The 27,792-nt window shown below is 40.5% G+C and overlaps 1 protein-coding gene across 6 annotated transcripts in view; it reads right to left on the minus strand.

The window, feature by feature from the left end:
• Nucleotides 1–27,792, minus strand: part of TANC2 (tetratricopeptide repeat, ankyrin repeat and coiled-coil containing 2) — a 313,462-nt gene that overhangs the window by 17,177 nt on the left and 268,493 nt on the right. For all 6 annotated transcript variants that reach the window (XM_028519226.2, XM_036033534.1, XM_036033532.1 and 3 more), the window contains 6 exons: nt 25,296–25,404; nt 17,441–17,563; nt 16,657–16,893; nt 12,072–12,257; nt 7,253–7,346; nt 648–781 (listed from right to left, as the gene is read on the minus strand). In XM_028519226.2, the coding sequence (XP_028375027.1) occupies nt 648–781; nt 7,253–7,346; nt 12,072–12,257; nt 16,657–16,893; nt 17,441–17,563; nt 25,296–25,404 (883 nt within the window). The remainder of the gene's footprint in view (nt 1–647; nt 782–7,252; nt 7,347–12,071; nt 12,258–16,656; nt 16,894–17,440; nt 17,564–25,295; nt 25,405–27,792) is intronic.

Here is a 27,792-nt window from a genome sequence, read left to right on the forward strand (position 1 = left end):
TCAATGTGTGGTTGCTTCTTGTGCAACCCCCTACTGGGGACCTGGCCTGCAACCCAGGCATGTGCCTTGACTGGGAATTGAATCAGCAATGCTTTGGTTCTGCACTCAATCCTATGAGCTACCCCAGACAGGTCTAATAACTCTTTAGCATTGTTTGGCTTCTAAAGTTTTTTTTTCTACTTAAATATATTTTGAAGGAATATTAACAATATGCTTTCTTTTCCACCCTAAATGTATAAATTAGCAATTTTTCCAGAGCCAAACATCTGGAAAGAGTGCATAACTAGAATTTATATACTCCACATTTTCTTTTAGCAAGTCTCAGACACCCAAGGTCAGCAGGGATCTGTGGAGATATGAACCTTCCTGAGAGCCCGCAGATACGTGAAATGTTCTCTGGAAAGAGGTAACTCTGTGACAGGCCAAAAGTAGCTAATCCTTCTATTCAATCTAGAAATGATGATGATTTTGAATGTTAACTTTTGACATAGTCTCAACTAGCATATTAATAATACCGAGGTTCTTAAATCCAATGTCTGCATGTCTGCTGGGTAACCCAAAGTTTGTGATTTTTTTCTGTATGCATCATGAATTCCCACCCAGAACTCACCCTTGCCCATGGGACTGGAAGTAGCTGCCCTGCTTACCTGCCAGTGGCCCTGGCGAACAGTGCTGAATAGAGGCACTGCCCCTCGGCGGTTTGGCTGGGCCACTGCTGCCCCTTGTTCCAAGAGCAGACGACACACCTCCAGTTTGCCCCTTCCGGCCGCAGCTGTCAGGGCTAAGGGCAGAGAACACAGACTGAAAACAGGTGGCTCTTGCTGTCTCTAACCGTCTGTGTTCAACATGGAAGTATGTCAGTGTTCCATGAACATGACTGCTACTTTACCTCCAAGAATAATGGTTTTAGCTATTTTTGCCATGAAGAAAATTTTTAAGGACAAATAATGAATAAGACTACATTTAAATGGGCTTATGTACAATATATGAAGACAATTATAACAAATTTACTGAAAAATCACCTGTGAATAAACTTGCTTTTATTTTTCCCCATCTTGACTGTCCTCTTTGCTCTGACCTTCCTCTTTTTTGGTGCCTCTTCCTACCTACAATCCTTCCACTGGCCTGCGGGTGGCTGGAATGCAGAGAAGAGAGCCTCTGCAGGGTAGGGTCTCTTTTTAGAATTATTCCTAGGAGCAACCCCTGGCCCACCTCCATTCCTGGGCCCTTAGACCCACAGGCCTTAGATCAGTTTTCATTAGCTGAGACAGATGTTTCTAGTCTATCTGAAACCATTTCTATATGAGGGCCAGAACTGTTCAAGGTGATAGTTACAAAGATGAGAGGTGTGACAGAGGCTCTATTTATGTAACTTGTTTGTTTATTTATTTATTTATGAGAGGAAGGACTGGGAGAGAGAGACAGAGAGAGCAAGAAACATCGATTTTGTTGTCTCGCTTATTCACGCATTCGTTGGTTGCCTCTGGTATGTGTCCTGACTGGGTATCAAACCCACAACCTGGACATATTGGGACAACACTCTTACCAACTGAGCTACCCAGCCAGGGCTATGAAGGCTCTTTCTTGTGAATATAAAATGATGGAGTCACAGATGAAAAATAGCTACATTGAGTATAAGGGACACAGCAGGAAGAAACTTACACATTCTTCTTCCTGTGCTGTTGTCCATTGTTTATGATCTGTGACACAGTAGAGATTCTATGAGTGCCTATTTCATCCTCTGAGTATTATTTCAATAGTAGCAAGAAGAATTTGGAGATATACTTTCTACTAGGTCCATATTTAAACAAATATATTTTTGTCTCATTTTTCAAGGGGATCACAAATGCATAAGGTTAGTGTTTGAAAGAATGGATGAGGGTAGGGAAAACGGTAAACACTGTTATAAAGAAAGAGGATAGAGAACTTTTCTCTGATTTGACTTGGAAAACTGATGCAGTGGTCAGTAGGTTCTTCCTTTATCGTGGGTACCTCCTCCAATGACAAATCAGAAAAAGATAATGTTTGGCAGGTACAGATAGTATTTCAGTTTGTAAATGCTGGTATCTAAAGAGAGAAGCAATTGAAATTCACATCAAATGGTCACTTGTAATCTTTTTCTTTTAAGTGCAAATTATGACATTTTGTCTTTGACCTTGGCCAAATTTATCCACAACGGATTCATATGCAAAACCAAAATAACATGTAATTTCCACTAAGATAAACCTTCAAGTAACCTTTTCTTTCCTCAATGGTAAAAAGGGCTTATGAAGGAAAATGTGACAATTTTAGAAGATATATTCACTTAAACTAGATGTATCTATGCCATGTCTTTTGTGTATTTTCAGGTTTATTTTAGAAGCCCTAATGTTATTTCTGTCCTGTTCTCCGCAGAAGGGAAGATGCTTGGTCCTATGGGGTGAGGGTCACTTCCAAGCCCAGAATGGATGAGTACAGGTATTGATGGGTCTGATTATTTACTTGACAAAAAATTTTGTCTCTTATTGCTCAAATCAAAATCAAAGGGATCTTTCCTCTTTCTCAAGTTTGTATTTCCAATAGTTCAGGAAAAAACCCCACAAAATTTAGTTCTTGTGTCAGAACACAAGAGCAACTTAAGAACTTGACTGGAAATCATCACACTGTACACCATAAACCTATACAATGTGACATGTCAATTATATCTTGGTAGAACTGGGGCAAAACACTCAACTGAGTTAAATACTTGTGAGGAACCACAGAATCACCTTGTTGGCATTACATAAAACAAATGGTTGGGAAAATTTCTAACTCCCATGTTTTTTTTTAAATATATTTTTTAAGATTTTATTTATTTATTTATTATTTAGAGAGGGGAAGGGAGGGAGAAACAGAGAGAGAGAGAAACGTCAACATGTGGTTGCCTCTCACATGGCCCCCACTGGGGATGTGGCCCACAACCCAGGCATGTACCCTGACTGGAAATCGAACCTGCGATACTTTGGTTCGCAGCCCACGCTCAATCCACTGAACTACACCAGCCAGGGCTTTAACTCCCATGTTCAGATCCCATTTAAAGTAGCTACTAGATGACAGAGTTGCACCAAACTTCCCTTTTAATGCCTTGTGCGTGGAGCAGGAGCAAATATATTCTTCTTCACAAAATATGGAGAAAATATGGACAGTAGTTCAGAATGAAGCCTTTCAGTAATGACACCAGTTCACAGAACACAGCTGAAATGCACCCGTACCCATCTTGAAAGCTGAACTTACATGGTCTAGTCTGACCTGGAGTTCTGCTGCTCTGGCTGGCCCATTTCTACCCACTGGATAACACATTTAAATGGGAGGGACTGCTCCATTTGGCCTTTTTTCTTTGTTGTATATTCTCTGTTGCTTAGGTTATGATGTAATTTGGCCAGAATCTCAAAGCTGATAGCTGGACATGGTCATTAACACAGTGGGCTGATTTCGTCTCAGAACAAGACAGCTATGTAAAATGGGATCTATGCTTTTCAAAATCCAAGAGCAAGGAGTTGCTTTGGCTAGATTTTACAGAAGCCTTATCAAAACTTTTTGGAAAAAAAAAAGATTAAAGTAAAGCCAGTTCTGTAAAACAACAAACTGATTCTTAGAGCAAACACAGCAGTATGAAGCCAAATCTCTTCCTGAGAGACCAGTAACAAAATTTGTTCCCTAACTTGTCAGCATCTGATGAGATTATCTGACATAAATGGCCCTTTTTTCCAACTCTAAGGAGTTAGAAGAGGCAGACAGGATGCAGCTCACAGCTGGGGAAACAGCCAAAGTCGGCTTGGATGGGATGCTGACACTAAGTAGAAGTCAGTGAAGCAAATGGTTCTTTTGTTTCTATGTTCAACCTAGAAAGAGTGCAGTGGACAGGTCATGTAAGACTAATAGGACAGAAGTGGTTGAGAGACATAAAACTTATCACTGCTATCTAAAACAACACTAATTAAACATTTGTTGAGCTATTTGTCAGACACTGTCACTGCTCTTAAGGAACTCATGGCTGAGAATAACAAATAAAAAATACATTATTATACAGTGTGATATGATATGTACAACAGAAGTCAGCCCATGGAAGCCAGTTGCATGAAGGTGGCACAGAGGAAGAAGAGTCTGAGGCGGCCTCCAGGAAGAGACAACAACCTGAGCTAGATGCTGGAAGAGAAACAGGAGACTTCTAGGCACTCAAGGGCAAGGAAGAGGCATGTCAGGCGCAGGGAGAGCATGTATAAAGGCAATAAGGTGGGAAATTGCATGTTTATTATTATTGGAGTAACTGGAGAAGATAGGCAATAGATGAGGCTAGAGATCATGACTAGTCTTTTTATGCTACATTAAATAACTCAATTAATGCTACAGGTGGTTATTGAATGGGTGTAAGCAGCAAAGGGACATAAACAGATTGTGGCTCAGAGAGATCACTTTACCTGAAGCCTGGGAGATGAATCACAAAAGGGTGAGGCTACAGACAAGAAGACCAGTTAGGATGTTGCTACAATAACATAGGCAAGAGATGGTGAGGGTATGAATTAAGGGTATCTTGTTTATTTTGTGAACTCGCTTCTTTTGGGCAATGGGATGGCTCAGGAGCTCCCTCCAGAGTTGCTAGAAGGTTTTAATGCTGGTCCTAGTCTGTGCCCAAAAGACAAAAGAAAGCAACGTGAACAGTCCTTGCATCGTAATTGCTTTTCTCTTGTGCTGTTCCATAAAAAGTCTGTGAAAAGCTTGTGGGATGAGAAGGGGTCAGCCAGATGGTGAAAGCTGAAAGTAGGCAGATGCCATCTGGAAGGATAAGAGCCTGCAAAAGGGGGACAAAGGCAACCTGGATATTCTAGTGATCTGCTTTTTAGAAAATCCAGTATATAAAAATTACATCTCAGTTAATATTTCACGGTATGCTAAGATAAAGATTATTGATTCTAAGATGCACTTTTCTTCCTTCACTTTTTAACATCTCTGAAAAGGAAATGCATCTTACAATTGACATGATAATAAAGAATTGTGTCAGTTTAATAGGCAGAGTTTTTTTTTGTAGTGGCACATAACATAATAAGTATATAGTTTCATAGTGGTGTCTTAGATTCAATACAGTAAGTGGTACAGATTGTCAGAGACATATTTTCCTTAGGTGAAAATTATGTTGTCTAGGCCAGGGTTGCAGGTACGAGATACCAACCAGCTGGCTGGAGGTTGTATTGTTTCCTATACAAGGGAAACATATATAAGACTTTGCCTTTGGAAGAAACACCACAATTCAATGCATCATTATAAATTTTAAATGATTATGTGCTGTAAGTTAGAAAGGAGCATGTACACTTAGTAAGGCCATCATTATAGACAGAAAAGCAACTCACAGTCTATTCACTACTGGTGAATTGCTGGAACTTTTTTATATAGCAAAGACATTATTTCCCTCAAATTTTCCTGAGGTCAAATAACTTTTTATAGATCTATAAATTATATTACAAATGCATTTCATTCTATACAATATTTAAACAGCATTTTATGTTTATAATGCTGAAATGATTGCAAATGATTTATGTTTTATAATGATGAAATATCAAATTAAATACAACACAATTCTGATTATAAGCAAATTGACAGGAAGTTTTGACTTTTTACAATCTTGAGATATGATGCATGTGTAAGACAATGTAACAAACTTTATTGCATACTTTAAAGTATGAAATGTTTTAAAAGTCCTTAGGCCATGAAGTTTTATCCTAATAAACAATTTATAGTGATATAAAAATAAGTCTTCTGCTTAGTTCACACCCTTCTTGAACATTTTTTAGTAATTCCTTTCAGTATAGCACTGGAATGTGTTTGATAGTATGACCACCAGTCTTGTAATTTCTATCCATTATCCTCATTGGACCATTACCTTTTTTGCGCTCCGCAGAAGTTATGTGTGGTGGCCTGATAAAAGTAGTCTGTTGAGAGGTATGGCAATGCTGTGCTGGGGAAGGCTTCGCTGGCAAGAGTGGTAAACCAGCACGTCCCTTCTACGGCTCTAGGTCACAATATGCTTACTCCAGGACTGCTGATGTCCTGGCCAGTCTGTTCCTCTCAGTCTGCCCTCTGGCTTCCCTCGGGGCGGGATCCCAGAGACAGCAGCTGTTTCCAGCTGCGCCTTTTCCTTTAATCTGTCACAGACTCTTAAGTTGCAGCTGCCTGGCATCTGCTCCCTCTGGTTTTACAGAGGGAGGGATTGTTTGAGGAGCAAATTCCTGGGCTTTGGACCATTCTATGTGATGTTAAAGAAGCCATGAAATCTATGTTAGATTTTTGCCATGATGGAAACATCACAATTCAGTAGGTAATTATATGTTTTAAATGAGTTCAAGTCTTTTCTTATTTTTTAATAACACTTCGACACTAAGCAAAACACACAGCCTTCTTGTTTGGTAGATACTCTCCCTAAATTGGACATTTCAATATTGGTCTCCTCCTCCTGGCAAATACGACACATATCTGCGGTGACTCTACAGTCTTCACTGCCCTGGTTTCATAAAAACACATAGAAGGTTACTAATGTTTTTCCAGATGTTCCAGTTCAGACTTGGAGGAAAGACAATAACCATTTCCTGCAAAGGTCACAAGGAAGAGGCTTCTGCTTGTGTAGCAAGTACCGAGCGATACAGAAGTCGCTTTGCTATGGACTGAGAGATGGAGCAGGGCTGTGCTTCGCAGGGTGGCACCTTCAATGTGCTCCCAGATGCAACTTTACTCACATTGTGTCAGTTTCACTGTGTCAGATGCCACTCTGCCATGGTAACACTCGATGAAGCCAGAGGCACAGATAAAAATGTAACCTCCCGGTGTACAACTATAGGTGAAGAGAATGATTTTGATGGGAGGAATATTTATTCCTAACTGCTACAAGGATCACATAAAAAAAGGAAGGCCACAACTATTTTCTGCTCTGGTTTGGCACATTCTAAGGAAACTTTCAGTCTTTTAAAAATATTTCAAAACAAGAATGGGGGAAAGTTTTGTTTTGTTTTTTTTTTTTGAAAGAATACTCTGGTGCTAATGGTATGGAGAATCCAAGAGGAAAGAGGACTGAAAGAGGAAAACTGCTTGACTTTCCACTTTGGTTGAACTGGTCTCAAATACAAAAGCCACCTGAGAGGTGCCTATGGTCTGCCAGAGACAAAAGTCAGGGTGGGAGACGCAGAGGGCATCTCCCCACAAACACAACACATACACGAGAGAAGAGAGTGATGTCCACGACAAGTACCTGTCTCTCCCCAGAGACTGTCAAAGCTGTTGATCTGTGCTCGCTCCACTTCCTCTTCATCTTTTTCTGGAAGATCAAGTAGGTAGGAGACAATCTGAAACAAGAAGTTGTGTCAGCTCAAACTTCAGGTGGAAAACTATTCTACTGAAAATAGCCTGTGAGGTTTGGAAGCTACTTGGGTGCTGCGAGAGCTCTTGCACACAAAAGTACCAATCTGCCTATTCTAGCAAAGAAACCCAAAGCCGCCATGATGAGCATTTGTTTCTGTCAGGTACGGTTTGCATGTTTCTCCTGAACGTAACTCACATAGCACGTGACATTTAAAAACTACATACTCCTCATATTTAAGTTAAAGAAGCAATCCCTCATCCTCCCAATAAAGATACCAATAAATAAACAGAAAGAAAACCAACCAATAAACAAGAAGCGAAATAAATTCGGACGAGACTTAAGGCCTGTAGTTCTTCAGAGCAGAGGGATTGTTTTTTTCAGCACCAGGACTGTCTGGGGGAGAGTGAAGGGAGAATGGCTGCTGACCATGAAGGAGAGCGACAGCTCTGCTTCCAGGAATTTGACTGTAGACAGAGTTACAAAAGAGAGCCTCTCAGAAATGGTAAGAATTCCAATTTTCTTAAAATTCCCTCGGTGACACATGAGGTCAGCTGACAGGGTGGCTGCATCGCTGAAGCAGCTCATGAAGTGGTGAGCTGACTTGTACTGGTCCCTGAAAACTGACCATTAAATTCTCGGGACTTTTTCAGGCCCACTGTTTAACAAAGATGTTAATTAAAAATTAAATTATATTTAAAACAAAAGTTAAAAAAAATAAAATTTCATAATTTCCTGATTATTCAGCTACATTTTAGAATTATCTGTGCTCCTGAGATGATTTCTTTATGACCACAGGGTGGAAACACCACACAGTGGCATGCTGCTGTGTGTGCCCCCAGCTCTGTGCTCAGTGATGTCACGCTGGAGCTTGAAATTGGCCACGGTGGGAGTGTTTACACCCTGGAAACGGGCAAGCATTACAAATCAGGATTTGATTTATGCTGAAGCTGAAAGAACTTCCAGTTTAATAAGTATAATTTGCATGAGGGTGAGAAGTAGTTTAACAGTAGATCGCATATCAGATTTAGTGACAATATGAATGCTGGGAAAAGAGTTAGTAAATTGGGATACAAACTCCACTTATCAAATCATGGTTGCAACCACAGGTTAGCTATGATACGAATTTAACAAACGTTAACATAAGCATTCAATTAAGAGTATTGCGTATTTCATTATTATTTGTAAACTGTGTGCTACGTGTTCTTTATATAGTAAAATTTATGATAAATTGAAGTATAGTCATACATTAGTTAATGATGGGGATGTGTTCTGGGAAAGGTGTTATTGGGTGATTTTGTCTTTGCCTGCACATCGTAGGGTTCACTTAACACAAACCTAGATGGTGCAGCCTACTACACACCTAGGCTATGCAGTATAGCCTATTGCTCCTAGGCGAGAAGCCTGTACAGCACATTAGTGTGCTGAATACTATAGGCAACTGTAATACAATGTTAGGTATTTGTGTATCTAAACACTGAAAAGGTACAGTAAAAATATTACATAAAAGATAAAAAATGGTACACCTGTATAGGCACTTACCATAATGGAGCTTGCAGGACTGGAAGTTGCCCTGGGTGAGCCAGTGAGTGAGTGGTGAGTGAGTGTGAAGGCCTAGGGCATCACTACTGGGGACTGTGTACTCACTGCACACTTAATGCTACACTAAATTAAAAAGAATATTTTTCTTTCTTCAATAATAAATTAACCTTAGTGTAACATTTTAACTTTATAATTTTCAACACTGTATAACTGTTGAAAAATATTTCCTCTATGTCCTTATTCTAGAAGGTTTTTCTATTTTTAAAACATTTTTTGTTAAAAACTAAGACACACACATTAGCCTTGGCCTAACAGGGTCAGGATCATCAATGTCACTGTTGTCCACCTCCACTGCTTGCTCTATGGAAACGTGTTCAGGGACAGTAACGTGCATGAAAATGTCACCTCCTTTGATAATGACACCTTCTTCTGGAATACCCACTGAAGGACACCACCTGAGGTTCTTCTTGAGGACCTGCCATTCTTTTTGGAAATTATGTTCCTGGTGGTTTACATGGTTTGTTACTTTTTCTCACCATAGACTGGCTTACAAGCAGATAATGCACTATTAATGAAAACTTTTTGGTGTTGGGGTCCATTATTTTCAAACTGTTTAAGGAGTTTGTTGAGCTCTGTAAAAGCTTCTGCTAAACCTTCACTGTGAATTTTCTTCGGGGTTCTTTTTGTTCTGCAAGTTCCTTTTCTCTTGTTTCTTCTTTAGCTATGTGTTCCTGTTTCAGTTCCAACACCTCCTCATTAGTCAGCTCCTCAGGAATCACCTGCAGGAGTTCCTCAACGTCACCCTCACCCATACCAGGTTAAAGTGTTTGCCATCCCAACCACAGCCTTGTTGATTTTTGCACCCCTCTCATCCTTGGCAAATCCTATTAAGTCAGGAAACCTCTTGAGTGTCTTCTTCCAGATGCCATTCATATACTCCTTGGTGACACCACCCCAATCCAAAACAAAGGTTTTAATGCAGTCCCAGATGTTATCATCCTTCCAGAAGAGCCTCAGTGTCTTACTCTCTTGCAGCAATAGTCTGGGCAAAGGTCCTCCTTAGGTAGAAGGTCTTAAAAGCTACTGTAACTCTTCGATCCATTGTTGGATCAGAGAGGTGGTATTTGGAAGGACAACACCACTTTGATATTCGGGTGAAGATCACAGATAAAAGGAAGATGCCCAGTAGCATCACTACAATAAGAAAAATCTTAAAAGATGTATTATGCTCTGAATAGTACTTCTCCATTTCACTGGCATTGCAATTCAGGGGGTGTCTTGGAAGAGGAGCTGGGTCATCCATGGCTTCTTATTGATATGCCTGAAGGCCCTGGGGTTCTCACTGTGCCAGATCACAACGGGTTTCAATTTGTCTCCTGCAACACTGCCCCCAAACAAGCCTATTATCCTGTCCTTAAAAGCCCTAATACCTGGCACTGATTCAGCCTCCTTACATATGAAAGTCCGTTCAGGCATTCCTTTCCAGAATAGGGAGGTTTCATCCATATTGAAAATCTGGCAAGTAATTTTCTTCCACAATCATCTTATCTAGTTTCCAAAAATTCCTCCGCTGCCTTCACATCAGCACTCACAGACTCAACACTCACTTTCACAGTATGTACTGAATAACGATTCTTGAATCGTTTAAACTACCCAGTAAATTCATCATCGTAGTTGGGCCCCACCTCTTCTTTCGACGCTGCAAACACACATTTTGCTTCAGCTGTGATGATCATGGTGCCGAGAGGGATACATGTATGTGTCTGGTCTTTAATCCAGGTCATTAGAAATTTTTCCATGTCTGATAAAAGCCCTTCTTAAATTTTTTTTAGTCTTGTTGTCTTCAATGAAGCAGACCCTTAACAGCTTCCATCTCTCTATTCTTGTTCTTAAAGGCTGCAGCTATAGTGGAATGGCGCATGCCTGACCGGGGAGCAATAAGCATCACTGATTTTTTACTTTCGTAGTCCTTAATCACTTTTAATTTTGTTTCCAGGTCAATCACTTGATGTGCCCTCTACCTGAAAACATTAGCAGTGAATTTAGGGGCCACAATGAGCAAAACAACATGAGATTAAATCGAGCACAACTGAAAATGATGTTCTCGATCCATTGGTTGAATCGAAGAAGTGGTGGTGCAATAAACGTAGGATGTATGAGGCTGCTGCTGGAATAACAGGCACGCAGTTTTACAGCAAACATTTCTATAAGTAGAAGGAGCACACTCTAAAGTAACGATAGAAATGCAGTACGCTAAACACGTAAACCAGTAACATTTGTTTATTAGCACTATCAAGTGTTATGTACTGCACAGAATGGTACCTACTATACTTTGACATGACTGACAGTGTAGTAAGTTGCACTGTGACATTACAATGGCTGTGACATCACTCAGCAACAGGAATTTTCAGCTCTGTTATCATCTTTTCAGACCACATGCGGTCTGTCGCTGAGTGAAATGTCATTATGCGGCATGTGACTCTATATAGGCTCTCTCTCCCTCCCATTCCATTACACACCCCTCTCCAGAGCTGGTTGTTAACATTTCCTAGCACACTACCAATTCCATGTATTTTGCCACTGTATTATTACTGTAATTAATAAGTTAGCAAAAATACCACTTGTATAGTGCTTAACAATGTACAAAGTACCTTTCATACCAGCCTTGTAAAAAAGAATTTGTTAGACTCACCTTACTGATGGGGAACTAAGGTTCTAAGAGATTAGGTAAACTGCCCAACATCCAGAGCTAATGAACAGCAAAGCTGGGACTCAGACTTGGTCCTTCTGAGATTCTAAGTGTTGTGCTATCCCCATGCCACACTGCACGGGGACACAGCTCAATAAATAACCCCTTTGAGCCTAGTGTCAGTGTCTGTTAAACAGGGGTGGAAGGACAGGGAAAAATTGGAGTAGATAAATCCCAAGGTCCTTCCCAGCTCTCACATTCTGTGTGCATAATTCTAGGTACCTTTGCATTTCAGAATTGAAGTATTTCATGGAGTCTAATCTTCCTTTTTCTCAGAGCAGTGATCAAAAAGCTAATTCACATTAATTAGGGCGGCAATTTTGTAATAATGTAACCCTTTTGTCCTGGTCTCCTACGTCCTTCAATACACAGATTGGAAAAAAAAAAAAAAACAACCAACCTTATCACCTGCTTTCTTACCTCGGTATAGCCCATGCTGGCTGCAGCAATGAGGGCCTGCTGGATGGCATGGCTCTTCTTAAACACCCCTTGCTGCTGGCCAGCCATTGTCCAGTCACACTGAATCAAAAACTTGACCACCTCCAGATGACCTCGGAGTGCAGCATGGACCAAAGCACATTGTCCATTCTTATCCAAGTGATCCACCTAAGAGAAGGGGACAGAGAAATCTGGGTGAACAAAGACTTGTGGCTGTACTCCCAATCTAGTCATGTCAGCCCACTGCACAGGACTGGACTACTAAGAGTCAGACTTTCCCATGCCCTGAACCAGTCGCAGAAAATTTGATATTCTCCTACTCAGGCTAAATCACCACTGCGCTATAACAACTCTGGTGGATGCCCCTCTGGTGAGAACCTCGTAAGGTCAGGCTTTTGTTTTCACATCAAAAGAAACCAAAAACAAAACTTCCAGTTCCAGCTTTATTTTTCTTGAGGTACATTCTCCTTTGTCCTTAAATAGTTCTTTTCTGACCAAAATTTGAAAGACTTGTAGCTCTCTTGGTACAAAGAAATTTCTTCTTTGAAATCATAAAAGAAAAACATTTTGAAGCTCAAATTTTTTCTGGTCTTCCAAAGAAGCAAAATATCTTATATCATGAATCACACATTTGACCACCAAGCTTTGGCAAAGACTGCCTCTTTCTTCCAATGTGAGGGCTGCATCTCAAAAGATCTGGCCAAAATGGCTGGAGGTACTTGGAATTTAGTGCTAGACTAAGTTCCAAAAGCAGTTTTTACAACTGCAGGGTTGGTTACAAGTTCAGGCTGAAAGAAGAGCCTGATTAAGATCACTCTACCAGAAGGTCCCTAGCCATAAGTCTCAATAGATGAGGAGCCTTTTCTTACAGGCAGGCAGGCTATCTTCCAGCGGTAGTTAGAACACTCGAAACAGAGGTTCTCTATCTGATCTTCCCCGCTTTAGGTCCAGTCAGTAAACATTCAACAAATGTTTATTGAATGCCTACTATTTCAAGGTACCACATTGGATAAAAAGGTAGATAAGATAGTAAAATATAGATTCTGTGCTCAAGGATTTCCAAACAAGGGGGGGGGGATGTGACCAATATAAAAAAGCCTGTCCAACAAGGATGTATATAATGCCATAAGGAAAGTAAATGTGCAATAAACTTTCAGAGAATTCCCAGCTAGAATCAGGAATGAATTCAGAGGGAAAGGTGCTGGGGTCTGAATGTCTGTGTCCCCCACCCCCCAGTTATATGTTGGCATTTTAACCCCCAAGGAAATGGCATTAGGAAACAGGGCCTTTGGGAAGTGACTGGGTCAAGAGGGCAGAGGTCTCGTGAATGGGATTAGGGCCCTTACACAGAGGCCTCAGAGAGCGTGCATGCACGCCGTGTGAGGACACAGCGAGAAAGCTGTGACCCAGGCAGCTCTCACCAGACATTCAATGGGCTGCAGCCATGCTCTTGGGACTTAGCCTCCAGAACTGTGAGAAATAAATGTTGTTGATAAGCCACTCAGTCTATGGTATTTTGTTATAGCAGCTCAAATGAACTAAGGTCTGTCTCAACTCACTAAGCTAGGAAATGATTAATTCTAGTTTATATAAGGTACATAAAGGTGAAGGCTAGGGTACATAAAGGTGAAGTTTAAACTACAAAGTTGAGAGGGTCTTTTGGGACCAGAACATAGATATTTTTGAATGCTAGGTTAAGTGGTCTGAATTTTGACCAGTAGGTAATAGAGAGTCATTGAGAATTTTCATGCTCAGAACTGTCTACTCAAAAACTAAGGGGATGCATAAAAGGAGCCTTGGTTTCCTGGAGAAATGGTTGATTCCAACACTGGGGCAGTAACAGTGAAAGATGAGTTTGGAACATCTTGTGATGCCAAAAAATATGAATGTGCTGATATAATAATGGGCGAAGAGATTTGAAAGGACACAGAAACCAACCTGAAGGAGCTTCCAATGGTCAAATCTATGCCAATTTGAGCAAAATAAGTAAAATTATCAATGGGTTACATGTCACAGTATAAAATCAATATCCAGGAATCCATCATGCTAGGAATAAATAAATGAATAAATAAAAACATGGGGGAGAAATAACAGCTCTTCTTACAACAGAATTCCAATGAATAAATGTTGACCGAATGAAGGAAATAGAAAATCACTGTTACGCAAACACTGTGGCAACAAGTGATTCTTGGTGCAGTAAGAATCACTGATGGATCCTAAAACTAGTGGACAAAAGCATGAGAAACGAGGTATCTGCCTACTCTCAAAGCATCTCCTTAAAAGATAATTCTTAATTACAAAGGAAAAAAGAGCATGTTCATATCTGAGAAACGTGGAAGACACTACTTTAACCAAGTGACAGAAGTTAACGTCCCCTTGTACCTCCTAAGTGCTGCACTAATAAGGGCACATCATCATTTCTGTGGTATAATTGACAAAAATAGCTAAACTTAACCTAATGGTGAGAAAGTATCAGACAAACTAAAATTGAAGAACTTTCTACAAAATAACTGGCTAGTATTCTTCATTATCTTCTTAATGCAGAAGCCAGGGAGAGAGGATGAGGATGAAGAAGACCAGAGGACAAAATCTCAGAGAACAGTTAATTAAGAGAAGGAGGAGAGAAGGGCAACCCAAGAGGCAGGAGGGGCACCAGGGCAACGTTACAAGTTCTGAGAAGTGCAGTCAATACTGCCTACGGGGTGAGAAGTGAGAAACAGTTCCTTTATTTGGTGATAGGCAGCTGTTAGTGACTTTTGAGAGAGTAGCTCCATTTGAATGCCAAGAGGTTGAGTGTGTTCTTTTTAAAAGACTATTATTTATTAGGCACTAAATGAGATTAAAGAGATTTCATCTCCTTTTTAAAAAGCTTGCTTGTTTTTAATTCTCCAGCTGACCCTATTGATCCCTTTTCTAGAGGAAACAAGTGAGACTGAGAGGGGTTAAACGACACGTCCAAGCCCTCACAGCAAGCAAGTGGGAATGCAGGCTTCGGCCAAGTTGTGTCTGACTCCACAGTTTATGGTTTAATGACTTGCCTCCTCTCTCTCTCTCATGGAAGCCAGGTGACCAGTGCTTAAGGATGACTAAGTAAACAGAGGTAGCGAGTGACTCTTGGGACAGGTGTGGTGGATATGGAAAGCAGGAGATGGGATGGTAGCTTCTGGTTAGCAGGAGAAAGGAAATTTTCTCTTTTGGGTTAAAGGAGACATTCAGAGGTTTGCAGAAACTGGGGGAGAAGGCAGTGTAAATTTTAAAAAAGAGTGAAATAAAATGTGAGAAAAGGAGCAACTTACTGAGATAAGAAAATACAGGTGGAGGCAACTGATCTGGGAAGGAAAGACTCCCTCTGTCAGGCAGAAGTAAAGGCGAGTGTGGGTAAGGCTTCACAGAGTTGAGACGGAGGTACACTGCGATCTTACTGAGTAGGAGGGCAGTAATGTAGGAGGGCAAAATAGCCTTAGCAGTGTAGGAGGGCAAAATAAGTGTGACAGGGTACTGAGAGGCATACACATGATTTACACATCTGCTCTGGGGAAAATGAAAGAGTAGTAAAATGAGAGCTGGGCAGCACGAAAGACCCAGTTGAGAGTAAAAATATGAATTCACAGCAATAGGAAGAAGGCCCAGTTATCATTCTGTTTCCTGAGGTGTTCCTTCCAATGAACAGGACTTTGGAGATGGAACATCCCCGTGTCACTGTAAACATCTAAAGCTCTGGGATTTCACTGCGAGTCCCTGATCCCAGGTCCCAAAAGAGCTTCAGGAGTCCCACTCTCTTCTCTGGTAAAAACGCTGGATACCTCAGAATGAGGTCATATGTATTACTTATATTTTATTGCAAAACCACCAAAATCCTCAGTTTGTTTTCAGGATTGAACAAAATACCACAAGGCTACAATTTCCCCAGAAGCCTCCATTTTTGAGACCAGCACTTTTCTTTCCACCAATATTTTGAAATTAAATTCTTTTATACCAGTGCTCTTGGGATCCTATAAAGCAAACACAATTTTTAGAAAGGATTTCAGAGAATTAAAACACATGTGTACTAACAGAAGCACTTAAGAGTGCCTCTGGTCAGTTTGAGAATAAGCAGATAGAATCGTCTTCTCCCCACCCCTCTTCCATGGCAATCTTCAAGGCTAGGAGGAGGGGGTCTGGTCTCTGTCCTTATCTCCATGGCTAACTTATCTTCTCTACACATGAAAGGCTGAGTCCGCAGGCACCATTCAGTTCAGACTTCCCACTGCAGTCTCCCTGCTCTTCCACTTCTCCTTCTTCACTTTGAGCTCAGTAGGGAATTTCTTGGTTGTTAGGTAGGGACTTTTTGTGACTGCTGATAATGAGGTTTCCTAAGTGCCCCTCAAAGGTTTTAGGACTATGTCCAGATGCAGCGTGGAACTGGCATGCAAACACTGGGATGTATGCAGGGCCCTGCTCCTTTTGATCTGCTCCCTAATAAGGTTTGATGTGCTCGATTCACGAGGTAACACAGGAGATAAGGAAGATTACAGCAGGAAGAAAGATAAAGGGAAGAGAGGAAAAGCAGCAATCAGGCAGCCATTACCTTGGCTCGTTTCTTGCACAGCAGCACGACGATGCTCAGGTAGCCCGCCGCTGCGGCGTAGCCCAGAGGCGTCAGGCCACTTTCAGAAGAGGCATCCACATTGGCTCCAAACTCCAAAAGCAGGGCCACCATTTCTGTGTAACCGAGATGAGACTGGACACACAGGATTGGGGCATTATTTAAAACCTCTGTCCGGTAATTAATGTTGGCACCTCCCAAAATCAGCAGTCTGCTGACCTAGAAATACGTAAATAAGTAGAATACTCAGACAAATATCAGTCATACCCTTTTAGTCATCTTTCATTAAGTCACCTGGGACCCCACAGTAGTGCCTAGTAGCATTTAATAACTACTTTGTTTTCATAATTGTTATGTGTTCCTTTTCTAATACCTTGCTTTTGGAAAGAAATGTAAAATGTCTCTTTACCTAACCTGCTCAGTAACTAAAGCAATGCCACTTGTATCGTAGTGGTGAACACAGTCTACAACTAAGTGAACTGTGGGTCAGCAAAACTCCTACCAAGACAAAGGCTACTGGAGACTGACTGCTCCCCAGAAGCGGCAGGACCAGACCCTATAAATCAGAGTCAGCTTACAGAAGGCAGAAAGTCAATAGGCTTGGTCTTCAATTTATAGAAAATATAACAATTTAAAATACATTATCAATAAAAGGCTCATAGAAGATAATCTAAGGCAAGTCAAAGATCAATTAGCCACTTAAATGTCCTCTGAAGTTTGTTTTCCACAGTTATTCTTTAATCGAATGTAATTTACATGCACTTACCTTTACATTTGGAGTGTAGAGATTTCGTAAAGATGCCAGTGCCATGGAGAGGCCCTCTGTGCTATAGGAGACCCAGAGGCCCTGGAGGATGGAAGATGATACACCAACTTTTTTACTCAAACCCTGGAAAAGAAATATTGAGGCGATTCATTAGCCCAGCTAAGAAGTACCATCAGCAGTAAGTTAATGACCTTGAGTTTGTGGTGCTGACAAACGAGAGTAGAGTCTCCCTCTAACAATGCCTGTGTCCGGCAGAAGTACTGATGGGGACAAAGAGTTCTGCTGGGACAAGTTAAGCTAAATTCTCTCTATCTTAGCAGTCTCCGGCAACAAATCTACATAATACCTCTCTCTTCTGCTATATCTGGATATAATTTTTCCCCACACCTTTTCTATTAGCCTTTTTGAATTAATCTCTTAAATTCAAGTTAGTAAAATGTAAATAGTGACACAGAAAATGCAATGTGATCATTGATCTCCATCTTCCTTCCTGGGCATTTGGGAAACCGGTATTTCCCAACCTCCCTTACAATTATGTGGGGCATATGACTGCATTCAGGCTAGTAAAATATGGGCAAAAAAACCATATCATGTCTGGGCTTGGCCCCAAACCTGTATGTTTCTCCACATTTTCTATTCTTCTAGAATGAGGATTCTGAGGCCCTTGGAGATTTTACTATGAAGTAGAAGAAGCCTGCCCAATGATTTTAACTGAACTTTGAGTAAGTGAGAAATAAACCCTCTGCTCTGGCTGGCGTAGCTCAGTGGATTGAGCGTGGGCTGCGAACCAGGCATCAAAGGTTTGATTCCCAGTCAGGGTACATGCCTGGGTTGCAGGCCACGGCCCCAGCAATCGCACACTGATGTTTCTCTCTCTCTCTCTCTCTCCCCCCCGCTTCCCTCTCTAAAAATAAATAAGTAAAATCTTTAAAAAATTATTAAAAAAAAAAAAGAAAGTAACCTTCGTTAAGCCATTGAGATTTTGCAGGTTTGTCACAGTAGCTAGCCTTCCTCACCTTGACGAACACAGAGGACAATGATCACGTCTGTTTATCCTCAGGAAAACAACAGCATAGGTTTGACTGTCATCACCAACACATCTTCTCCAGTATGACTAGCCCAAGTCCTATGACATTTACTCAGGTTTGCCCCTTTCATGTGGGCTTTTCCAAAAGGAAGTTATAATAATATATTTTTTTAAATTTTTCTATTGCTATGGCAAGACTCTCTCTCTCAGTCATCTCACCATTCTGCCTCCAACAGCTGGGTCAGGTGAGTGAGTTAAAACAGGAAATCCCAAGGGCAGGAAGATATTAATAATGACGTTTGAGACCTAGTAAGTGGATCTGGGGAGGTATTCTTTTTAAAAACTTAAGCTACTACTGTTTGCTCTGTTCCTTGACATGCAGATTGTTCTACTTATGTTCCAATCAGCAATGTTGTCTTTAGCTTCTCTGAAAGATGTAGCAACTCACTCCTCTGCTCAGCCCCTGTAAATCTAGATTTAGTTTTCCTGAATGTAAGTTATCTGTTTTCTGTGTGACAACTTGGATCCTTTCAGTTACTTAAGGTACCAAAGACATTTGATTTTTAAAAATTATTTATTTATGCACTTATTTTAAAGAGAGGGGAAGGGAGGGAGAGAGAGAAACACTGATGTGAGAGAAACATCAATCGTTTGCCTCTCATGCATGCCCCCCCTGGGGACCGGGCCCTCAACCTAGGCAAGTGTCCTGACTGGGAATCTAACAGGCGACCTTTTGCTTTGTGGGATGATGCCCAACCAACTGAGCCACACCAGTCAGGGCGTTTAGGGTACCAAAGACATTTTAAATGAAAAAGCCTAAGTGTTTAGAGAAAGGCTGGATATTCCCAGAATGCTGGGCTGTAATTTTTGCTCAAGGGACTTTAGGTAGGCTTCCACTCTGGTAATGGTGGGTCTGGGTAATTTATACAAACATTTCTGCTAAGGACAACTAAAAAAGGCAATACAAAATGTAAAAATCCTCCTCCTTGAAGACATGGGAGGACTACAAGTTTGAGAAAAACTGCTGGACTAAGATCTAGGACAGAATAAAGCCAGGAGAGTAGTTTAGGGCTGCTTCCCCACTGGGTGTGCTGCCAATTCTATGGAGTTACCTAGTGGTACGTTCGATACCTTTGGAATTTTTGAGGCAGTGAAACTGTTCTGTATGATACTGTAATGGTAGACGCATGATAGTATGTGTTTGGCAAAATTCAGAGAACTATACAACACAGTGAACCCTAATGTAAACTATGGACTTCAGTTAGTAGTATGTCCCTGTAGGTTCATCACCTGTAACAAATGTTCCACACCAGTGCAAGATGTTAATAACAGCGGAAAATGTGGTAGGGGGAGTAAGTATATGAGAACAACCTGTATTTTCTATAAACCTAAAATTGCTCTAAGAAAACAAAACATTAATTAAAAACAAAGTCTGAGTTATATACTCCAGAACAATAAACAACGATCTCCGGGAGCAAGGCTCAGAAATACGTGTTTGTGTTTCAAGTTCCCCAGGAAAATGTAATGTACAGCAGTCCCCCCTTATCTGCAGCTTTGCTTTCTGTGGTTTCAGTTATTTGTGATTGACTGCGGTCTGAAAACATTAAATGGAAAATTCCAGAAATAAACAATTCATAAGTTGAAGCTGTGCGTCACTCTGAGCAGCACGATGAAATCTTGCACTGCCTGGCTCTATCCTGCTGGGAGGTGAATCATCCCTTTGTCTCCTGTATCCGCGCAGCACACACTACACCTGCCCGGCAGTCTCTGTGGCAGCTGTCACCGTAATCAGATTGACCGCGGCCGTGCTGCAGTGCTCGTGTTCAAGTGACCCTTATTTTCCTTAATAATGGCCCGAAGCACAAGCGAAGTGATGCTGGCTGGCGATCTGAGTATGTCACCGAGAGGTCATAAAATGCTTCCTTCAAGTGAAAAAGTGGACGTTCTCGACTTAAAAAAAAAATTGTTATGTTGAAGTTGCTAAGATCTACTGTAAAGACAAATCTTTTTTTCTGTGAAATTGTTAAGAAGGAAAAAGAAATAGTGTTAGTTTTACAGTTGTACCTTCCACTGAAAAAGTTACAGCCACAGTGTGTGATTAGTGCTTAGTTAGGATAGAAAGGGCATTGAATTTGTGGGTGAAGACACTGAATGGAGAACGTGCTCTGACAGATGGCCATATGTTGCGCCAGAAAAGACATCAGCAAGGGACAAGTGACACCTGGCCATTTACTGCAAGTACGGGATGGTTACACTAATTCAGGAGTAGGTTTGGACTGAAAAATATAGAAATTATGAGAAAGGCTACATCTGCTGATGAAGAAGCTGCTGCCACATTTCCAGTAGAGTTGAAGGGTTCTGTATTGTCTGTGGTTTCAGGCATTCACTGGGGTCTTGGAATGTACCCCTCAAGGATAAAGGGGGACTACTGCATAGCTAAAGTTAAAAACCACTGATCTAGATTTCTTGATAAATCTCAAATATATACAGTTGTAAAAAGTGTGATACTATTTAAACCAAGTTTAAAAATAATGAAATAATTCTGTATATTTTTATGAATACATATCTACATTGGAAAAGTACAAAATATGGATGAGAAGAACACATGTTAATTCAAGGGTAGAAATGATCTCTGAGAAGGGAGAGAAATGGGGAAAGAGGATACAAAGGAAGCTTCTATTGTGCTGGTTACATTTTTATTTCTTAAAAATAAAAAGATTTGAAGCAAACATGGAAAAATCTTAACACCTATTAAAAATAGTAGATAGTATTTGATTATTCAATTATCTGTACTTTCTTATGTGTTTGAAATGTTTCACAATAAATTAAAAAAAGAGAGGGACAGGGACATCTCTTCCTGAGATGTGAAAAAGAGAGGCAGGAATTGATGATGATATAGAGTGATTTACTGGTGAGAGGAGAGTAGTTAAAGGAAGTCACACTCAATGGCTTTATTTTTTTTAGTGACTCATAAGTCAGGCTGTTTGTTTAATTAGTTAACTTGGTTAAGAGCTAGAGGGAAAAAAATGGGAAAAGGAGCTGAGTAAGAATAGTCCTGGGTAAATGAACTTCAACTAAATGGTCTAGTAAATGGATCACAAAGCAGCACTGAGAGTCCCAGTGAGGTTGGAGTAAATACATAGGAAATGAGTCTGAAATACACAGCTAGGGCCTAGGACTTTTGTAGTATTAGCTTTACTTGTACCACGAACCTGCTAGTCTCCTGATTTCCTCTGCTTGGTGGGGTTGGCCCTTTGCTCCTATGAGGTATGGGAGGAAAGAATTTGTTTGGTTGAACTCAACTTGACAAAGGTGCCAGGCAGGTCCCATTACCAGGCTGGATGTAGCAAAATACCCAGATAATGAAATTCTAAGCTGATGGGTTCTTAAAGAGACCTTTAGGTTTAGATAACTAGAAAAAGTCTTTTCAGTATTTAAAACTATTGCTCAGGCAAGTAATAAGTAATTTATGTTTGAGTTTCAGTTATATTTTATGTAATATTAATAATTAAAGGTACTTGCTTATATCCATGGAGTAAATAATTTACTGTACAATTAATTATACATATTATATATGTAGGTACTTATGTGGTGAATGATTGTATGCACAGTGAGAGATGAATAGTAATAGAGACCCTTTCTTAAATATTTGTTAGAATCTAAATTTATTGTACTGTTTACCAGCCAGTAGAAACTTGTTCAGTATTTTTTACTTCATGAAGAAAAAGAAAGCATGAAGAAGCAAGAGCAATCTCATCTTAGGGATCTTAGCTAATGGTACAGGTACCTTAAGATCAAGGCAAAAACTGACCTTGGGGATTATTCAATGAATTTCTTAATGTAAGTTATTTACAAATATATAATCAATAACCTCCTTGCAGATACCCAAGTGTCTCAAATGGATTATTACTCTTCCTATCCTGGCCATGTTTCATCATAATAAAAGGATCCTGGTAAATAAACGGAATGGTGCCTTTTACTGTAGAGAAGGGGTTGGTAAACTATGGCCCAAGGCCAAATCCAGCTTTCTAGCAGTTTTTATAAATCATGTTTTACAAGAATACAACCACTCCCACCCATTTATTTCTGTATTGTCTCTAGCTGCTTTTGAGCTACAATGGCAGATTTAAGTGGTTTCAATAGAGACTCTGTGGACTGCAAAGCCATATTTCCTAATCACTAATACAGAGGATGCTATGTAATCTCTGAAGTGACAGGGTGATATTATCATCTAAAATTTATGCGTGTTAATAAGTTTTATTGTCAGGAAATATATTTTTATTCATAATTTGAATAATAAAACTTTATATTAGATATATGTCTAGTACTTTGCATTTTATTATGTACCTTTCATAGTTTACATGTATGATCCTTATAACAATCCTGACAGATATTGTTACCATTTTACAGATGAGAAAACTGAGATTGCTTAAGGTAAATGGCAGAGTATGTACTTGAACCCATGCCTTCTGGTTGATGTTAAAGGATCTTCTTTCTACCTTTCAGGTGTCTTCTTACAGCATCCCCCGGCCAATAGTTCTGCCAAGAAATGGTACAGGACTGACCAAGCAAAGGAACATTTTAGAAGGCAGCATTTAGAGAGCTAATTGTAAGAGTACTATGAAATTCCTCCAGCAAACAGACCTAAACCAGTGAAACACCTTGCACCACAAACTGGATGGAAATATCTCTGGCCACAACTCACAAACATCCAGAGAAGTGAAATCTATAGAGATAAAAAGTAGATCAGTGGTTTCCAGGAGCTGGGGGAAGCATGTGGAGTGACTTCAAGTGGGCACAAGGTTTACTTTTAGGATGATGTAAAAGTACTAATAGTGATGACAGTTACACAACTCTAAAACACTAAAAGCTACTTAAAATGGACAAATTCTGTGGTATATAAATAATACCTCAGTAAAGCTGTTTGAGGCAAAAGGAATGAAACAGGCTCCATAGCCAGCCAAATCTCCAGAATTACAGATCCTTAACCTCATATTTTCAGAGGGATTAATGGTATTATTTGTAACTTTTCACAAAGAAAGATAAAATAAGGGAAATTTAAAATTAATTGGAAAGGAACAAAAATTGGACTACACGTCACTGATGAGTAGGGGGTCTAAGTAGTACTGGTTATAAGCATAGAGACTATTTTCACCTTTTCATAACTTTCAGTTGAAGGGCACTGGGAATTCTGAAAGTCTGGGAGAAACTATAGCCTATCAACAGGGAGCACTCTGCACTTAAAAGACCCTAAAAATGCAGCAGCAGGAACACCACAGTCCAGGTCTGCATTCCCCAGCTCGCAGTCATGTCAACACCTATGCTGTACACCCGAGTATTTATGGCCTGAATCACAGAGGGAGCCCACCTTATCTCAGGCAACCACGTTGTCTGTAGCAACATAAGATAACACTGTGTCAGTGACAGGGTTGTATGGTTAAAATGTAGGTCTCTGTGTGTTGGATAAAATCACAGTGGGTCAAACAAAGCTTCGTTTCATTTATCTGTTAATGTGGTGTTTATTTTATGGTGCAGAAAAGACAGGAGAAATTTCTTTGCATCTAATACCAGGCAGATAGTAATATTACAAGCTTAAGTGTTTAAAGTGGTGGTGCTTAAAAGTTAAGTTTCCTATCTAACTGAAGGAATGATCTCAGAGTTTAAGTAGCAGATACTTTTTGGTCCATTTGAAACTAGACTGAGCCACCTTACCTGTTATTTTAGTCCCACTCTGCTCCCACTGAGTAAGGTCACTGGGTAAGATCACTTTTAGTACAGTGATTTGTTAGATAAGACAATTATGATTTAAATAAAGGACCTGTCACTGTAGGTTCACATCTGTCTATCTGATGAACAGCCTTCTCTAGCTGTGTGCTTGTATGCTTGGAAGAATTTGCTAGGCTCGTGGAGTTGCCCTTATTGCCATCTTTCTCTCTGAAGGGAAATATTTTATCTTTAACAGCATCTTCTGGAGGAAGCCCAACCCAGAGAACTGTTTAAGATACTTGCATCTCTCAATCCTGTGTCAGGAAAAGGAGTCTGAAGTAGCAGACTTCTAGCAAAATGTGGGCTAGAAAACGCAGGAGAACATTTCTTCCTTGACCTTTGTGTTTTTACCCCATACTACTATCGACACTATAACTTCCTCGAGATTAGGGGCTACATCTCTCTTGTTTTTGCAGCACTAGGACCCGAGACAATGCCTCAGTCAGAGCTGAGTAAACGAATGTATACACACACAGGGAACATCACACCCCACTCTGGGTCCTCCATTCCAGCCTGGGAAAGTTGAGAGAGGGAAGCTGATGCTATAGAGTACTCAGAAATTTTGAAATTACTGGGAGAAAAAAACTGAGATTATAAGAGAGAATGGGAGAAGAAGCTCAAAGGAAGGTTATTGTTGGTTCCAGACAGCTTGAAAACTGCGGCACTAGGAATATTAAAATCTTCACTGAAAGAATTATATGAAAATTGAAAGTGTAACTGCTTTCAGTGACTTTTTTAGGCATTGTGAAAACCTGCAAGTAACTATGACAATATGACTCCTCAGGAGATGGTAGGTCATATATTGAATGCACACGTGCATGCGGCTCATCTAAATGATAACACATGCACACTTCCTGGAAAGCCTAGCCATCCAACTAAACAGGGAGATGACAAATGTGGTTTTCTTTCTAAAGGCCTAGGGAGGAACAGGCTATACTTTTTTAGGAGATGGACCAACTTTGCAACAAAATAATTTCAGAAAGTAAGGACGACACTGAAATAACAGTAGTTTCATAAACACAGTGTTAAGGAATGAAAAAAGTCTCTAACTTCTCTAATTACCTTAAAAATGTGTGCTTTGAGGATGTGATGTCCCAGTTCAATAGTCTGCTGTCGGTTTAGTTTTCCCTCTTGGCGGGAAAACCAGAAGGCAAGTAATGTGTGACCACTCCTGCAAAGAAAAAGAGACTCGTTTTAGAAACATTAATGCCCCAGTTCTGCTTTGGTGGGAGGCTGTTCAGGTCTAGCCATACCTCCAACAAAACTCTGCCTCACTCAACCGGTTGCTTAGGGAAGGACACCTGCTACTGGACAAAGAGTGGCTACTGGAAGGTTCCTAGCTTTTACCAGTCCTTTACCCAAATCACATGTGTGAATATCACAAAATGTCATTTCTAGTTAGCTTCCACCCCTCCCACACACAGATGACATTAAAAGATTTTCATTTTTATTTTCTGCCTCTGTCAACTACTCTTCTTTCACCCATGCTTTAAATGTCAGTCTTCCTCAGGATCTCGTCTGTCCTCTGGATGAGCTCACCCATCCCCAGTGCCTTCACCACCATCTGCATCCTCTATCTTTTTCTCTAGTTAAGCTTCTCAGCCTTAGATCCACATACGCCCAACTGTTTATTGGATTTCTCCACCTGGAGGTTCCAGGGCACCTCAAACTCAACATGTCCCAAACTGGATTAACAGCCTCTTCCCCCAGTAAGTCTCCTCTGAACAGCAGCTACCCTGTTCCTCCATACAGAAAACGGAGTGCTTTCTCCTCAGAACTGGGAGATGGTATACCTCCAGCACAGCATCTGCTATACCACTAGCGTGCTTTCCTCTACTAAGCGGGAGTTTCCTGACGGCATCCACTCCTCCCTATCTCTGTAACAGACCCCTGATCTGTTATGAAAGAGAAAACCCCTTTTCTGCCTCTGCATGTTGTCTTACGGGCACGTGATGCCCTGAACTACTCCGGCCCTCTTGTAACCATGTGGCAGCTGACCTAAGACAAAGCCAAAGGAAGCACTAGGCTGAGAACTTCAGGAAAATAGAGCCTGAGCCCTGACCGTAGAGCAGTAGAAGCGACCCTAATTTTGGATTTCTTGTTATATGAAGTAATACATGTATTATTTAATCCTCTGAGTTGGAATTTTCTGTTTCTTCCAGCTCAAAGCATCTAACGAAATACTCCTTTAAGTGTGAATGTATGTATGGATATATATGTGTATATGTTTGTGTGTATATCTAGGGTCATGTGTGTGTTTCTCTTTACACTGTGACAGAAATTCTGAGTTTCATATATTCTCCAGAGTGCCTAAAGCATACTGCATATAAAAATGCTCCATAAATTTTGGGAGGCAGAAGAAATCTGGGCATTAAAGAACGGACACTGGATCACCTTTGGGATGCGCCTTCTCACTGCACTGGCTCCAGCCTGTGGAACTGTGGACACTTAGACCTGTCGTCTCCCTAGTCCCCACCTGGTCAGTGGTCGGCAGAGTTCTTTATGCCACTGGTCGCACCACTCTGCCACTCCTTTCATCTGAAGAGTCACAGAAAAGGGAAACGAACCCAAGATCTCAGTTTCAAATCCAATGAGTTAATCCAACCAGAGGAAAAAGTAGCGAGTGAACTTTTGTTGGTCACACTTCTCTGAAAGGGAGGCCCAAGTGTCTACTGGACGATTTTCTCTCACATTGAACACTGGCTACTCTGCCAGGCTTAACATTTGATATCTCACACTGAAGTCTGAAAAACAAATACATTCTTTATTTCTTTTTAAATTTTTTTATTTTTCATTTTTTCAGTTTCAGTGAAGAACTTGGAGAACGGGATGGGAGAGCTCCCACTTTATGGGAATCATCTCAGAGAGATTTCATTCCAGTAAGGTTAAAAAAAAATTCTGCCACATTCTAATTTTGAGCTTCATAGAATTTTCAAATTCTGGTAGTTATTTGATGGGATAAGATTAACCATAATGGAAGGGAAGTTATTTAATTGAGAGAATGTCTCAGACAAGTGTAGCCTTCATGGAACTATCAGTATCATCTGAGGGTATGAGCCCGAGCTGTCTCATACTCACAAAATCTGGAAACTGCTACTAAACTTTTATTTATCCTTTTAAAGCCCTGTTTAGTTGATAGGCTATTTTAATAGAGCATAGGTAAGTTAGAAGATTTTATAAAGTGCCCTATTTCAAGTTCTTAAAATCCCACCCAGTTATTAACACTGAAATTACTGTAGCCCCCTGGTATAAGAACTGTACTTTAAGTAATTCATCCACGGCTGTGCAGCATGACTAGGAGGCCTGAATTCAGGCCTCTGATCCACTACCTATGCTTCAGGCTGTCAGTGAAAACCCATGCCATTCAGAATTAAGGAAAAAGGGTCCTATTTGACAAGGAAATGAATTTTCAGTTAGATACAAAATTGACTTTGCCCTCGTGCCTTTATCTTACTACCGTAACTAAGAAATCCTGGTAAGACGTTTGCGTTTCTCTAGTATGCATTTCAGCTAGCTACACATAACAGTGCTTGTCTTGTTGCTGCTGATCAGGCACTCG

This window comes from Phyllostomus discolor, chromosome 8 (assembly GCF_004126475.2).
Source record: "Phyllostomus discolor isolate MPI-MPIP mPhyDis1 chromosome 8, mPhyDis1.pri.v3, whole genome shotgun sequence".
NCBI lineage: Eukaryota > Metazoa > Chordata > Mammalia > Chiroptera > Phyllostomidae > Phyllostomus > Phyllostomus discolor.